The sequence below is a fragment of the Dryas octopetala genome, chromosome 8, assembly GCF_963921425.1.
Source record: "Dryas octopetala chromosome 8, drDryOcto1.1, whole genome shotgun sequence".
Lineage (NCBI taxonomy): Eukaryota > Viridiplantae > Streptophyta > Magnoliopsida > Rosales > Rosaceae > Dryas > Dryas octopetala.
In genome coordinates, this window is record NC_141373.1 from 3,520,019 (window position 1) to 3,536,574 (window position 16,556).

Consider the following 16,556-nt stretch of genomic DNA (forward strand, 5'->3'; position numbering starts at 1 on the left):
AACTAATGCATTTGAAGTCGGGCTAGCAAAACTTGTATGACCGGGTATGACATATTTATCACCCGTTTAATCCAAAATGATTGAAATCTAACAAACGGGTTACAAAAGTTGGTGTTGTGTCCGCCTCTATTTGAACATCAACTCGAATCATAATCGTTGAAGTTTTTTCATCCTGCATGTTAACTCGAATGCTCTTTTGAGGTTGGCAATGTACTGTTGGGACAAATAGATAAGGCGAGTTTGGTTATGACTTGTGAGTTGTTAATAGTTTCATGTTGGTGTCACTTGTTCTCGGGTAGTGAATAGGCTGGTCCTCATTGCTTGGAGGACCGAAAAAGGACACATTCTTGGTACACATCAAGGGCCATGCAGGTCTATGATTGATATGAAAATACCACCTCACACCCATATCTCCACTATTCTCATTCGAACAAGCCTGACTCTCATGCAAGTTGATTTGGATGAATAACAAATTGACATGTGTTCACTTATAAGAAAAAAAAAATAACGTATTAGAAATAAAAAAGATTGTGGCCTTCTATTATGGATTGAGGCTTAATCTATAAGATTGTGGTTCCCGGCCAAAAAAAAAAAAAAATCTATAAGATTGTGGTTGGGTATCCAATGGAAAGTCCAGAACTATATTGATTTTGCATCTAGAAAACAAAGCATCGGCACCTAAAATGATATACCTTCCAATGGAAAGTCCATATAATATACCTTCCATTTGCTTAAACACTATATGATTACAATCCATTGATTTTCAACACCTAAAATGATTTGTAGATAAGGCACAAATTTTTTTATGAGGAGCTTGTGCACATGCTGATGAACAATTTTGACTTTTTAAGCTATTTTGGGTATGGTCACTTACCCCTCATATAAATATATAAACAAATAAAAAAACCAAATAAATTAACAATTTTGACTTTTTACCTTATATAGCTTTTTTTAGCTATTTTGACTTTTTTGATTGTATACACTTACCAAATTGACATCTTCCCAACCAGCTAGATTCCAATTTCAATTTTATTTAGCAACCACGTACCTTTTACTCGATCTCTTATTTTTTGAAGTTCATTTTACTCGAACTCTGAGAACATGATTATTACAAGAAATTTGAATAAGAGGGAGATTTTTTTTTTTTAAGAGAGAATAAAACGGATGAATAAATAATTTAAAAAAACACCAAGCGCTCATCAAAATCATTCAACTGTAACTATACAATATGCACAACTTTTTTTACTGAGACACAATAACAGCTCAATTCATTTGTTGTTTTTTTAATTTTGTATTATTGTTAAAGGCTTAAGCTTTAATGTTTAGTCTTTAGGTTGTAGAGCTTCATCTCTCAAGCCTAAATCAAAAGCCTTAAACCTTTATAAACTCTAAATTTTTATAAGCTTTATACAATCACAACCCTAAACCCTGACCCAAGTAACCCTCATTGTTTCTCTTCCTGTGTTGGCCGACTCCCGACTCCGACAGTTTTATAGAGAAAGAGAGAGAGAGAGAGAGAGAGAGAGAGAGAGAGAGAGAGAGAGAGAGAGAGGAAGTAGAGAGTTTTATTGAGGCCTGCTGCAATCCCATGTCGGATTTAAACGTCTGCGTTTTGAGTGGTTCTCCGGTTTACCTGCTTCATGAAGCTGCTGCAGGGTGCTCTTTATTCCTTGCTCACAGGCTCGACCAGATAGGACAGAACACGGAAGCCGTTCGGGGCTCCGTTTCGGACCTAAACCGGTTTGGGAAGGTGATCCAGCTCACACCTTTTCATCCATTTGAGTCGGCCCTTGATGCATATACCCAATGCATCTCAGTCTCTGAAGGTACAAAAACTAAAACATGTCTTAGGTTTTTGTCTTCATTCGCTTTCCTCGTGGTTTCTACTTGAGTGTATAGCTTTGCTTATTATGTAATCTATACATGAATTTGTCGGTTTCCAATTATTTGGGTATGCATGATAAGACAATTGGAACCAAACCAACTAAACCAGTTAGCATATTTCCTGGTTTTACTTGGTTGAAAGTGTTTTATATATATATATATATATACTTGAAATACTATGTTGACAAGAAAACAAAACAATACATGTACTACTTGAAAGTTAAAAGATATTAAACTGTGCATGGTTATGTTTTTTTGTTTCTTCCATGGCTTTGAATAATCAGATACCGAGATCAATTTTTTCCCCTTTTTTTTTTCTTCCCAAAACTTGCAACAACTATCTCATTCGGCATATATGAAAAATTTAATTGAATTGGTTTAATATTCATTGTATGTAATATATATACTATAAGTTTGCTAGTTCTATATATACTTTGCTTCTCAAGTTCCTTGGCGTATTTCAAATTTTCAATGAAGTTATTGTTTATAAATTCGGTTTTGTTAAGTTCTGTCAACACAAAGGGTCTGCATGTGCGTATCAGTTGTGGTTTAATTTCAGGGATTATGACTGATGAGCTAAGGAGTTTCTTGGAACTTAATCTCCCAAAAGTCAAGGAAGGTAAGAAGCCAAAATTCAGTTTGGGAGTAGTTGAACCCAATATCTGGTCTCACATCTTTGAAGTGACTAAAATTTCTTGCCAATGCAATGAGTTTGTTCTTGAGCTTCTTCGTGGAGTGCGGCAACATTTCAATACCTTTATCAAGGACCTAAAGGTTTGAATTCTTCTTATATATATATATATATATGTATACCACATCCTATCTTTTAATTATAAATGTCTATTAGTCTTCTTCTTGGTTCTTTTATTTGTGGATTTAAGATATAATTAATTAAAGACATTATCCTTTCTTTTTTTTTTTGTCTTTCAATTTTTTGTTTTCCTTCTCTCCTTCTCGCCTAAGCCTGTGGACTTAGAGAAATCCCGGCGGTCTCAGGCACAGTTACAGCAGAGGCAAGATCAAGTTTGATGTTAACAGAGATGACAATATGGTGATTCAATCAATCTCCCTTCTAGATATCATTGATAAGGATGTCAATACCTTCTCCATGAGATTCAGGTTGGTAATTGGTATTCATATATACACACATCTTATAACATTTAACCAGTTGTATCCTCTGGAAGAGCTTGTTGATTGGATTTAGTTATGATAATAAAGCATATATGGGTATGAAACTTTGATGATAAAGCTTGTTTTGTCACTTGTCTGCAGAGAATGGTACTCTTGGCATTTTCCTGAACTGGTGAAGATTGTCAATGACAATTATCTCTTTGCTAAAGTTGCAACATTTGTACAAGACAAGTCTACTTTGTCTGAAGACAAGCTTCCCGAATTAACCGACATTGTTGGAGATGAAGATAAGGCAAAGGAGATTGTAGAAGCTGCCAAAGCATCCATACATGGGGCAGGAATTGTCTGGAATTGACTCGACTATGCTTCAAAAATTTGCAGAGAGGGTGATCAGCCTAGCTGTGTTGAGGAAAAATGTTTATGATCATGTGGTTAAACAAATGAATGACATTGCACCCAATTTGGCCTCCTTAATTGGTGAAGTAGTTGGAGCTCGTTTGATTTCTTGTGCTGGTAATCTTACGAATTTGGCTAAATGCCCTTCTTCTACCCTTCAGATCCTCGGTGCAGAGAAGGCTCTCTTCAGGTGCTAATTTAGTACATAGCCTGTCTTTCCCTTGACCAAATTGATTTCACTTGATTCATAGTATGTATGACAAAAGATCGAAACTAAAAGATCCATCCCCCCTCTTGGTTCATTATTTGTTCTTCTCTGCATGCATGCAGGGCATTGAAAACCAGGGGAAACACACCCAAGTATGGACTGATATTCCATTCATCTTTTATTGGTCGAGCATCTGCTCGGAACAAGGGTCGAATGGCTCGTTATCTTGCAAACAAGTGTTCTATTGCTTCTCGCATTGATTGCTTTGCAGGTAGGTGACTTAATTCCTCATACAATATTGGTTATTTCTTTTCCACATATATAAATTTGTTGCAACCAACCTTGTGTATGCACTGCAGATGGTAGCATGAATGGTTTTGGGAAGGAACTCTGTAAACAAGTTGAGGAGCGACTTGACTTTTATGACCAGGGTATTGCACCGCGTAAAAATATTGATGTGATGAAATCTGCAATTGAGAGGAGTACTGCTACTCAAAGCAAAGGTGAGCAATTGAGCAGAGGCATGCCATTGCCATACATTTGATTTGGAGTAGAAATCTTGGGAATTAAGTAGTTTTGCATTTTACTAATTGTCATGTAATGCAACCTTTTAAGCAGATGCAGAGATGGAAAAAGAACAAGCTCCTACTGAAGGAGCAGCTTCAAATGGAGTTGCCACTGAGGATAAATCTGAAAAAAAGAAGAGGAAGGACAAGCGAAAATCAGATCAGGAGGATGCGAATAATGGAGATGTTGACGAGGATGGAGCAGCCAAACAGAAGAAAAAGAAGAGTAAACGTACAAGAAGGGCTCTTGATATTATTAATAAATTTTATTAACATTATTTTGATAATGATGATATATATATATATATATATATATAAATATGAACAAGTAGAACGATCAAGGATGCTTAAGATCCCATTTTCAAGTTATATTTATTAAACTCAAACTTGCAGTTGTTCCAAGCTTGCAATTTCACATGGTTTACATAAATAATGAGCTCAAAGCAGGTTGAAATCCTGCTAAACTGGGTCATTATAATGTATGAGCATGAGATCAGGCAAATTAAGAAACTAATCCACCCTCAAATGACAGTCTCTTGATTCGAATGCCAAAAGTATATTTTTCCTCCTTGAGCCTTGAAACCACCAAATGAAAACTAAAAGGTTAGCTCAAAGCTTAGACAGCAAGTAAAGATCAAACAAATGAATGTGAGATCTACCAAGCAAAAACTAACTGATCAACAAAAAACCCAAAACCCTTGTATTAGTTATCATGACTTGGACTGTACACAAGCATCTTAAATCATTGTTTTTCTTTTGTTTTGCCACCATATGACTACAATGTGGCGTGGTGTGATGCGTGGAAAAGAAATCCCAATGTAGTAATAAAGACATGATATTTGATAGAGGAGCCACATGGCCCCCATGTAAAACTTAGAGATTATAAAGTCAGAACATAAAGTGAATAAATAACTCATTTGGAGAGTTAAAATTGGCTCTATTTTTGGCCATCGTAATAACGTATTGTAAAACATCTCTAGCTATCTATCTTTGGATGATATATATAATGAGAAAAAAAAAAAAACTTACAACCTAAAACCACAAGGGAAACCAGCAGAAATAAGATATAAATTCTAAAGCATATGTTCCCGACAGCTGACCCCAAGGCCAATATCTAATGAGTAAATGACCCCAACATGAATTATAGAGCATGCATCAATTCAACTTCAAGAAACACAGTTTTGGCACATTGGGATGAGATTAAACCATGACCAATCACAATCATAACCTTTTTCCCCACTTCCTGCATCACTTAGGCCAACCGCCAACCCCAAGGCCGCAAGAAACACATTTATATATCACAACAGCTGAATTGCTTTTCAGATGCCTTCTGGCCTTCTACCCAAACAATGGATTAGCCTTGCTTCATGTGAGCTCGAACAATTGTATTGATAAGATCAAGATGCTTCCTTCACTTTGGCCTTCCATACCAAGTACTTCTTATTTTCTTTCTTGTATCTTCTCCATTCTCTTAGGGCTGCCAGGAGAACATGCATTGAAACTGGCAGAAAGAAAGGCTGTGCACATAGCAGAAGAGTGTACTTATGAGAATAGTAGTTGCCTCACAAATTGTTTATCAAACAAACATTTTTAGTGTCGGCATAAGAAGGTATTGGTAACAAACCGAATAGACGGCAAAACAGTGCTCGAACGAATAGTAGCTGACGGACATGATTGAAGGATGAAAAAAGGCATCCTCTGCTAGAGACCTTGCTTGCCTAGAAGACACTGACAATAAAACAACTATTCGTATGAGTTTCCTTGCAATATGAGATTTAGACAACAAATCCTTCAAATGAAGCTACGGGTAAACTATGACCAACAAAGGCGCATACAAACATACCAGCTGAAGCATCATAGACACCAAGAGAGGCATTAGTTTGAGCCAATTTTGCTGCCTCCAAAGAATACTTTACCTGCTCAAGGAGAGGCCACCATAAAATTTAGCTACTTATTATCTTACCATGTGCAGAAACATATTAGAAGCACAAATTTTCATAAAAATAAACTACAAATGCTGATAATTTAATCATAAATAAAAATCATCTTCATAAGTCACCTGCTTCCCAATTTCATCCATGATTATCATCCTTGGCAATGATTGAACCTGCAAGGAGAAAATTGTCACTCTTACAGAAGAGAATCTGCCTGAATTAGGGAAATAGGTTCATTAATGCCAAAATGAAGAGAGAGCAAACTCATAACATACCAATCTGGAAAGAGATCCAAGGGTTGTAGCACATGAATGAAGATTAAAACGTGTATGCATCCGCGACAAGACATCCAATTCCCTGCAGAAGACTGGCCAGTAAGAATACCCACATATTGGGGGGCACAAGACACACATGCAGCAAAATTATTAAAACCACAATGTTTCTGACTTGATTTTAATTAGACTGTTCTTACCATACCGTGAAGCCTCTTTCACTAGCTAAAAGGCTGGATGTGCCTGAAGCCCCAACATACAGATGATCAGATTTAAAACCAAAAAGTTGCCGGAACTGCCCCATGAAAACTTCAAAAACCTTCTGAAGATCCTGTTTAAGAATGTGCATGCATCAATCTTGAGAAAATTAACTAGAACCCATCTGCGATAATAGAATATGGACTTCTAGTCATTTTGAGCTAAAAAATAATTGAAGATTTAAACATAGTCCTTTTTAAGTTAAAGCAAATGAATAAGAAAGAAAGTAATCTGTAAATCATATGCTTTGTGGCCAGTAAAAGAAATAACATAAACCAAAGCCAAAGTAATTCATGCTAATCTCAGTAGTAATAAAGTTTCTCCACTCTAACATTTCCATCTTTCTATGAATATTACTCATACTAAAATCAATCACTTAACATGATGACGGCACAAGAGTTTTAATTCGAAAGACAATGGGGTTTTGATCAACTTACTTCATATTTCTTACCATACGGATTCTATTATGTATCTTCCTAGGTATTTCCACATGTATAAACTGTGTGTGTATGTGTATTGCTTTAAAATATACGCCAATATTGTTTTACAAATATTCACACATTGATGTGTCACATATGATTCTTTTCACTTTGATGCACTTCCACTTTGAAATTGTAAAGTCCATGTTCAAAAGATGAACTAGTCATATACTTCAACAATATTATAAATTAAAATAAAAAAAGCATCTAACCTGATGCGAAATTGTATGGCTAGCAGGATGCTTACTTTCTGAATCATTCCATGAGGTTGGGTTCCAAACAATAACGCCTCCCCACATCTGTAATATGCCAATCATCAAAACTTAGTCACATCAAAAAAATTCACTAGAAAAATGGGATAACACTAGATATATGATGAGAAAGGCATGATAACTAACGGGAGATATAAAGCTGTTTGTCTTTGAAATCTCTCCATCTGGAAGTTGTAGGAGAAGAGGGCTCTCGTCTGCAGATGGTATGTATCTGACAACAAATGGAAGGGGGAAAAAGGAAGAAAGGAAAAACTGACATTGTGAGTTGTGAATAGAATGTAATCGGATTTCATCCACTAAAATGCAAATATCCCAAAATGCTCATGATTTATCACATGATTAATAAACTAATATGCATTGCATTTCAACTATACATGATCATACCTAACCATTGGAAAGTATATAAATAATTAAGAAAAAGGATTGAGTTAGAAATATACACCACAAAGTGCAGCATCTTTGACCTCCCACCTGCTGCAATTGATGTGTCCAAGTGCCATTCATTTGAATTCACCTATAAATTTAACTGATTACATTAAAGGATATGATAATAATAATAATTCCAGGATTCAAAAGTTTGCACATGGATACATATATGAATATATGGAACAAGACATACACTCAATATGCATGTATATGAACGGCTGTTAAAGTTTGTACCAAAACATTTAGGAATCTAAAGAAAATGTGACGATTAATATTATTATTTCTCTAGTTAACAATCATATCATGAGAAGCAAAAGGCTTAATGAAGCTTACAAAGAAAGGAAGATCCTTGGTACTAAAGATGTAGCTGTCCCACTTGTCATCCCAGTAAGATAGTGAGGACTTGGGCGTATGGTATAACACCTGTGCAAGGAGAAAACCAACAAAACCAGATCACAACCTGATAAGATGACAACCCAGATTGGCTATAATACCAAAAAAAATCAATGGCATAACCATTTTCAAAATAAACAGAAAATCTATTACCTGACTCTCCACACTTATGTTAGCTACTGGTCTCATAGCCTCGATAAGAGGGGCCAACAGAGTCTCATCTACTGTTTGAAAGTCCCTGCAGGTATAAGGGAATGCATCATGGGCATACTTGAATATAAGTTTTTGAGACTTAACTTCAACAAGTGTTCAAGTATATATAAAATGGGAATGACCTATAATCTATCAGACCATTCAACTCAGCTTGTACCACAACTTAGATCAAGCAAAAGTTTTTATTAAACAAATATGAAGCTAATCATCATTCAAACAAACAAAGTGATGTTAGCATAAAAAAAATATGAACAAACAAAGCACCATAACATCCATAACAAGTGAGCTTGAAAGTAAATATATGAAGCTCCATACCAATCATAAATCCCATCACGTGGGTCTGCATTGAGCAAATTAAACGAAAGAACAACCATTCCATCAGCACCAACAGGCATGAACTCTCCGTGAATCAATCCCTCCTCCTTCCCGCCATTCACAAACACTTTCACAAATATCTCCGCCGCCCTCGACACCACCTCCGCCTCCGAAACCCTACCGACAATCCAAGCGTGCCTATACTTGCCCACCACGGCTCTCACCTCCTCGCCCTTATTCATCACCACCACACTATACACCTCTCCACCCGACACCAAACCCGAACAATCTCCAAACACAGACTCCAGGACCTCATCCACGGCCTCATCGTCGCCGTCGAAATCAACGGCGCTGATGGCGCCGCATTTCCACGAAAACGACCCGGTTCGGGATTGGAGGCAGTGGGAGCCGGAGTCTAGGACTACTGAGACCTTGTGGTTGGGGCTACAGGTGCCGCATTGAGGGGTTTGGGAGGTCAATTTGGTCATTTGGCCGAGGATGGAAGATTCAAGAGAGGTAATTGAGGATTCCCAGTCGAAGCCGATGAAGATTGCTTGGAAACGACATGGGAATAGCAGTGGATTGGAATCGATTTCGGCCGAGAGGGAATCGATTTCGCGGAATGGGAGTGGCGCGCGGTAGATTTCGACGGACTTGTATATGAATGGAACACCTATATACAAACCAATGTTAAAAAGCAGAAAATAGCAATAAGAGAGAGAGATAGTGAGACAAACAGAGAGAGAGAGATAGTGAGACAAACAGAGAGAGAGAGAGAGAGAGACCTAGAATGAAGGAGAAGAGGACTGAGACGGTTAGGATGAGTCGCTTGAGTCCTGGTTTGGTTTTGCGCATCGTTTCGGGATCGAAGGCTGATGCTGGTTCTTCTGGTTTTGATGTTTCTGTTACAGGGATGAGAGGTTCTGTGATTTCCGCCATTGTTGTTGAGGTTGAGGCACTGAAGCTCTTGAGTTCGAGCTGTTTTACTCAAATCGAGCAACACAGAGTCACAGAGTTAGTTACTTTTAGTTAGGAGCTAAAGGGCGTTGAATTTGAATAATATCCTTTAAAACCATGAAGTTTCGAAAACCATTCGCAAATGCCGTCTTAGCTCAGCCGGTAGAGCGCACGGCTTTTAACCGTGTGGTCGTGGGTTCGATTCCCACAGACGGCGATTTTTTTTTCTTTTTTTCTTTTTTTCTTTTATTGCTACACTGTTCATAGCCACAACTCAATGCTCTGCAGCATCACTCTATCAGTCTATCTGGATACCTCTTTAACCCCATTTCTTAAAACTGTTAAAGGATAAATTTGGAAGAAAGATAACTTTTATTTTCTGTTTTCCCAATAACTTTAAAATGTTAATTATAAGAGTTATTGAAAATTTGAAATCCAGTGGCATCAAAAGAAGGAAGAATGTCCAAAGAGAAAGTGGAATGATAATAAAGTAGATAGGATTAATCAAGTCATATAATATAATAAGTTTGCAGAGCTATTTGGTCCTAGAAACATTGTATTCCAAATAATATGGAACAGAAAAAGAGTTGGAAGTTGGAACCTTCAAAACTAATAAAAATTATATTCAAATATTAACCACTTGAGAGTGGCAGCCATGTAACAGGGAATATATACAACTTTACAAGTAAACATTAAAGTTTTATTTTCTCCAATTGCTCAGCTACTTTCCTAGCTTCAGCTTCTCCCTTAGCAATCCTTTCAGCTTGACTTCCAGAATACTTGTTCCTCAAGGACTCCACATCTTCATCTTCCTGCGAACACAAAAAGTTGAATGAATGATACATTACCATTTGGAAAAAAGAATGAAATGGATGCTGGGGATTGATTATGCATGAAATATATATATATATATATACCAATTCTTTGAACAAAGGTTCTGGTGTCCCAATCTTATGACCAGCAGGTATTAATTCCCAAGGTTTTCTTGCACTTTCAAGATCTCCATTCTCGTCGCATAGCGAAAATTGCTTTTCCGGGGGCAAATTGAGATTCTTTAGTACCTTTGGTATCATGAAAGGCAGATAAGTATTAAGGTGGGAAGGAGTAAATATAATGAGGCCAAACATTTGGCTTGGAAGGTATTTTGTGTGACCAAAATTGTACAGGATGCAAAGACATAATGCCATACCTTGAGAGAAAATGAAGGCATAAAAGGTTCTAACAAACATGCAAGAAGGTAAACCAGTCCCACAGAAGTTTTCACAACAAGAGAGCATGAAGCTATATCTTGCTTGTAAAGCTTCCAGAATTGGCTCTCCTAAATACATATCAGAATTACAGTCAGAAAAGAATAATTGAAGATAGTTTAAACAATCATTTTATCTTTGACTCAAAGAAAAAGTAAGCTTTAATGAGCTTACTTGCAAATATGCATTGCCATAACCGGAGACCTTCATTGCGATTTTCAGTGCTTGCTTTAGCTTCACCTGTATATGTCACATCAATTATAGATAGTGTAACTTCTTTGTAAAACAGTATAGTTCAAAAATGGAAGTAACAGGGCTCTAAATAAGACAAAAGCTATATAGGAAAGATTGCTTTGCATATGGACTCACCTTTTCCATTGCTTCTATGTATTCGTCCACACATGTACCAATACTTTCTGCCAATCTTTTTGTCAAGGAATGTGATTCTGCACCTGAAGCATCGGGAACGATAGATCCATATCCTAGTCCTGGAGAAATTTTTTTTATCATCAAATAGGTTGCTAGGAAACATGACTTAATTTATAAGGCTTTTTTCTTGACAAATAAAATTTTCCGGGAATTTTGCATCTGCAGTCTGCTAACCTTGAGGTTTTGCAATGAAGCTCAATACTCGATTGATGAAATTGCCCAATTTATTCAGCAACTCAGTATTTAGCTTTGCTTGTAAGTCAGCCCATGTAAACACTGTGTCTGAGCCCTAATTATCATTAAATAAATAAAAATATTCCATTAGAATATGCAAGTATCCAAGTAGAATGCAACAAGCAAATCACCAGCAGCTGCAGAAACACAGATTACCTCTGGCCTGTTAGTTAGCAAGTAATATCGCCAAACTTCTACGGGAATACTTGTTTCTTGCACATCATTGCCAAAAATTCCTATACCCCTGCTCTTGGAAAACTTTCCTGCAGCATCATTCAATGTTTGAAAGTGAAAAAAATAGATTATGAGACATAGTTTAAACTTGAAGACATCAAACTTCCATGTAGATCATAGCATTCTAGCAACCATGACCATGGTCCATGACTCATGAGCTATGGTTGTTTGCTATTCACCATAATGATAACCACCTTGAATGGATCCCACGTACCTGTTTCGTACATCAAATATTCGGTAACACTAATATTCTTCATCAATGTCCACTTTTCTCTGGTTCCAAGAAGTGTAGATGGAAACATAACCTGGAATCAATTCTAAGCAGATAAGCAAATATTGGAAACAAAATAAAACTTCATGTAGATATAGAACTCTGAACTCCAGAACACAGGAGATGAGAAATCCTTACAGTGTGGAATGGCACATTATCCTTGCCCATGAATTGGTAGAGCTCAACATTTTCAGGGTTCTTCCACCACTTTTCCCAATCAGGCGTGTAGCATGAAGTGATTGAGATATAACCGATGGGAGCATCAAACCATACATAGAAAACCTAAGCATCATGAGATTGGAAAAAATAGTTATCAATCTGTAATTGTAAAATAAGCAAGAAAGCAAAGGAACCTGCAAATTTCTAATATGCAACAAAGAGGAGTAAGTGCTCTGCTACAAAGAGAAAAGGGAAATGTACAATAATTACAGAAATTAAGTGCTAACCTTATCCTTAAATTTTTCGTGGGGTACAGGAACTCCCCACTTAAGATCCCGCGTAATACAACGGGGTTTCAGCCCTTCATTAAGCCATGCATATGTCGTTTTAATAGCATTCTCACTCCAAGATCCTGCAACTGAAATGTCATTGATATATTCTTCCAATTTATCCTTCAGTAATGGAAGCTCTAGAAATAAATGTTCTGTCTCGCGTATACATGGCCTTCCCTGACATACCTGTAGATTACAGTTTTCAAGTATAAATTTAACCCTGGAATATTTAGAAGAAATGGCTTTGAACCTCTAATTTGCACAAAGAAAAAATGTAATTTCAAGTAAATCCTAACAAAATTGGCAGGAAGTATAAAAATGTAATTTCAAGAGCTGAAACATACTTTACATCGAGGATCCTTCAATTCAGTTGGATTCAACAGCTTTCCGCACTCATCACATTGGTCCCCACGTGCAGAATCATAATTGCAATCTAGCAATGGGCAAGTGCCTTCCACTAGCCGATCAGCCAAGAAACAATTGCATGTTTCACAAAAGAGCTGAAATTGTTTTTGAAATTCAAAAACATTAAAAAGAGAAAATAGCACATCAACTAAGTTAGCAGTAAAGTGAATTTTTCATTCTTTCAAGAAATATGCAGCATAAGTACAAGCATACCTGCTGCACAGTGTTTTCAGAAAGCCATCTGTTCTCCATCAGTTTCTTGAAAATAGATTGGCAAATTTGAGTCTGTTGAGGAGTTGATGTGCGTCCAAATTCATCAAAACTTATATCGAACCAGTTATAGACCTCTTTATGAATTGCATGATACCTAAAACAAAAGCAAGCACCATAAGTTAAGAATTTATGATTTTTTATTCATATCCCAAGAGGCATAATCTCCAACAGTTCAAGATGAAACTAGCAACAAACTGCAACACCATATTAGACAATTACTACACTCCAAAAACTTAAGTTATTAGGGAATGAACGAACAATGTATATCAACTCAACATCTTCTCCCATATGCATCCCATCATGCACATGGAGCAGATAAATTCAGACACTACAACCCAACAAAGAAGTGAATGAGGATTGGAGGATTCAAACCTAAGACCTCCTACAATCATAACTCCGATAACATGTTAAACAACCAATAGACCCCAAAAACTTAAAGCTGTTAGCGGATTAGCAGCCTACACAATTGTCACAACTTACTTATCACAAATTTCTTGTGGAGTACAATTCTCCTCCCTAGCCTTTGTCTCTGTTGCAGTGCCATACTCGTCAGTCCCACATATGTATATCACATTGTATCCACGGAGACGACAATATCGAGCAAAAACATCAGCACTCAGAACACCTGAATCATCATGCACATACATAAATACTTATATGATATATGTCAATTCAAAATGTACAACTTACAACTAAAACAAGGCAAATGAAGAGAGAGCAGTGAATTACTTACAGCCTATAATGGTGCCAAGGTGAGGGACGTTGTTGACATATGGCAAGGCGCTAGTGATGAGTATGTTCCTCTTTCCTGGTATGGGTACCTTTGGATTTCTACTGTTGATGCCTTCTCTGCCGTCTGATTGATCATCCATGTCTTACTACTACAGCAGGGGTTTGGGTTACAGAGCTGGTGACACAGAAACTGTGAATTCAGTACCAAAGTCAAGGGGACTTGGGAGAGAATACGCAGTGCCCATTTTTACTTTATACTCAGCTAGCTTGGTGATGAAGTCTCTGAGCAAATTAAAGCAATACATCAATATCATTGATCAAATAAAGATTGCCCATTTGCTTCTCCAACTTACTAATGGAATAATCTATTTTTTCTTTGTTAAGTTGAGGGTTTAGGTATTGACCAAATTGACCGATTAATAGAATCTATATGATTTCCCAAGTTGGTTCCACTACTGGAATCTTTGTTTTTAACTATCTAAAGATGATAAGGAAGAATGAATTCATGATTAGTAAAAGCTAGACTATTGTTATTAACGGATCGGTGGGTACGAAGTTTTAATATTGTTTTTTGGCTTTTAGAGTGCTTATATTATCACATCTCTATCATATTTTCTCTTTTTTTTATCTCTTAATAAATTTTAAAAATTTATAAAAACACTTTTTTCATGTTTCATTATTCTTATAATACACTTTGAACATCTCACCCCTTAACTATTCACCCACCCATTTTTTTCTATAATTTCATTTTATCAGAATCACTTTAGTTATATGACATCATTGAACAAATATCTCGTGTTCAACATGGAGTAATGTGCATCATTGTCGCTATATTTAGTATATATATATATATATATATATATATATATATATATATATATGAAGATTAGAGCTAATTACATCTACTCTTTCACCCACCCTATCTCTTACCAATTGAGCTAAAGCCCAATCGCCTAAATGCAAACTCTGTAGAAATAGCCATGGAGAACGTGAATCAGCTAGGGCAAAGGTTTTAAGCAATCAAGAAAGTTAAAAAAAACATAGATTCGAGAACCTCCAGTGTTGCGAAAGAGTGGAACAGTGGAAGTGCGCAGAGAGAGGTGGGTGTGATGATGGAAGCGATGGTATAATGGTAATAAACCTGGTTTACGGGGATTTAGATTGAGACCTTGAGAGCTCTTTCTTTTGCAAAAGCTTCAAAAGAAAATCCCCCTGAAACCCTACTCGGTCTGGTGGTGGTGGGGGCTGCCAAACTAAAAAAATTAAATATAAATTTGAACAATCAATGAATGCCTTGAATTATTATTCAATACTTAATGATCACCAAATATCAACTATTTGATTGTTCATTACTCAAAAATAATTTAATCAAAGAATTAATAATATGAGAAAAAAAGAGAAATTTTTTTTAGAATTTATAAAATTTAGGTCATTGTAAAGAAGTGGGTGAGCGAGTCGTTTAGGGTTTTAATATTATTATTTGACTGCTATACCCAAAGAGTAAAATTTCGTTTTTTAGGGTATGGAAATTTTAACACCATACCAAATTAATTTCGAAAAATTTCGAAAAATTTTTCCAAAATTTCACTGAAATTTTTCGAAATTCTCAAAATTTCGGCGAAATTTTGATGTAGAGGCCGAAGAGAAAGAGGGGAGGCGGAGACCGGAGGGAGAGGGGAGGCAGAGCACCGTCGCCGGAGGGAGAGAAGAGATCGGAGAGGGAGTTGCAAAGCCGCGCCATCGTCGGTCGGAGGGAGAGAAGAAATTCGGGGAGGGAGAGGAGGAAGAGAAGGAGATCGGGGAGGGAGAAGAACTTCTTGGCTGCATGAAATTTCTGATCTGTGTTGGCTACGAGCCTGCGGCTGGGAGAGAGATGAATGAAAGAAGGAAGAAGAAAGTGAAAGTGGAAGCCAGGAAGGAAAGGAAAAAAAGAGAAAAGGAAAAAAAAAAAAAAAGAAAGTCAATGACATCATGACGTGACATGACTCACGGGAAGGGAAGGGAAGAAGTGGAACACGGGAAGGAAAGAAAAAAAGGAGAAAAGGAAAGAAAAGAAAAAAAAAAGTTTGAGGTCTTTGGGCAATTGGAAAGAAAAAAAAAAAAGATTTGGGATTTTGTTTGATTCTTTTAGAATTTCGTTTGGTTATCTTTAAACTCTAAATCATAATACATTTCTATATAAAAAATAATTAAAAATATTCTAAAAGGCATAAATCCTAATATTCTATATCATATCTTAAAGAATATAGAGTATATAAGATTTAATGTAATATCATGGCATATAAATTATAAAGTATAGAGTTTATTGTATAAATTATAGAGTATAAAAAATATATTAATTTTATCTATTTATTATATTAATTTTATTTAACAGTATATGCCTCCAGTGCGCATTATATTCATCACATATCACATGAAACCTACCATATAATTTGGTTTCTTCAATGTTTTTTATCAATGTAGTACATAATATGTTAAATAAACATATGGTAAAGTTTCATTCAAAATTTCCGTATTTTGATAGTAATTTCCGTCT

The 16,556-nt window shown here is 36.3% G+C and overlaps 2 protein-coding genes, 1 non-coding gene and 1 pseudogene across 3 annotated transcripts; 2 read left to right on the forward strand and 2 right to left on the reverse strand.

Annotated features, from left to right (window-relative positions):
• The first annotated feature begins 1,588 nt into the window (after positions 1-1,588).
• Positions 1,589-4,458, forward strand: LOC147276091 (nucleolar protein 56-like; annotated as a pseudogene).
• Positions 4,459-5,162: 704 nt separating this feature from the next.
• Positions 5,163-9,752, reverse strand: LOC147276092 (GPI transamidase component PIG-S-like protein). Its single transcript, XM_086253838.1, has 13 exons — positions 9,533-9,752; positions 8,748-9,420; positions 8,373-8,457; positions 8,160-8,249; positions 7,841-7,914; positions 7,527-7,611; positions 7,341-7,427; positions 6,592-6,722; positions 6,395-6,476; positions 6,245-6,292; positions 6,029-6,101; positions 5,810-5,913; positions 5,163-5,702 (listed from the first exon to the last, which is right to left on the reverse strand). The coding sequence occupies exons 1-13, from the start codon at positions 9,684-9,686 to the stop codon at positions 5,583-5,585; spliced, it is 1,806 nt and encodes a 601-aa protein (XP_086109964.1). The 5' UTR covers positions 9,687-9,752; the 3' UTR covers positions 5,163-5,582.
• A 96-nt stretch (positions 9,753-9,848) lies between these two features.
• Positions 9,849-9,921, forward strand: TRNAK-UUU (transfer RNA lysine (anticodon UUU)). The gene has a single exon. It is a non-coding gene; the product is annotated as a tRNA-Lys (tRNA).
• A 326-nt stretch (positions 9,922-10,247) lies between these two features.
• Positions 10,248-14,446, reverse strand: LOC147276094 (putative methionine--tRNA ligase). The gene is made up of 14 exons (XM_086253484.1): positions 14,022-14,446; positions 13,769-13,913; positions 13,229-13,382; positions 12,955-13,110; positions 12,566-12,796; positions 12,258-12,401; positions 12,063-12,153; positions 11,771-11,877; positions 11,555-11,669; positions 11,321-11,439; positions 11,126-11,191; positions 10,894-11,022; positions 10,622-10,765; positions 10,248-10,516 (listed from the first exon to the last, which is right to left on the reverse strand). The coding sequence occupies exons 1-14, from the start codon at positions 14,158-14,160 to the stop codon at positions 10,397-10,399; spliced, it is 1,860 nt and encodes a 619-aa protein (XP_086109610.1). The 5' UTR covers positions 14,161-14,446; the 3' UTR covers positions 10,248-10,396.
• Positions 14,447-16,556: the final 2,110 nt, after the last annotated feature.

Bases quoted from the DNA above. Each gene is read 5' to 3' on its own strand.
- LOC147276094 (XM_086253484.1), bottom strand. From the start codon at position 14,160: ATGGATGATCAATCAGACGGCAGAGAAGGCATCAACAGTAGAAATCCA. The intron at 13,111-13,228 runs GTATGCTTGTAC...AAACAATTTCAG, and splicing joins CTGAAAACACTGTGCAGCAG to CTCTTTTGTGAAACATGCAA. The intron at 12,797-12,954 runs GTATGTTTCAGC...TGTAATCTACAG, and splicing joins TGAAGGATCCTCGATGTAAA to GTATGTCAGGGAAGGCCATG.
- LOC147276092 (XM_086253838.1), bottom strand. From the start codon at position 9,686: ATGGCGGAAATCACAGAACCTCTCATCCCTGTAACAGAAACATCAAAA. The intron at 8,250-8,372 runs GTAATAGATTTT...CTCCTTGCACAG, and splicing joins ACATAAGTGTGGAGAGTCAG to GTGTTATACCATACGCCCAA. The intron at 7,915-8,159 runs GTAAGCTTCATT...TTAAATTTATAG, and splicing joins CCAAGGATCTTCCTTTCTTT to GTGAATTCAAATGAATGGCA.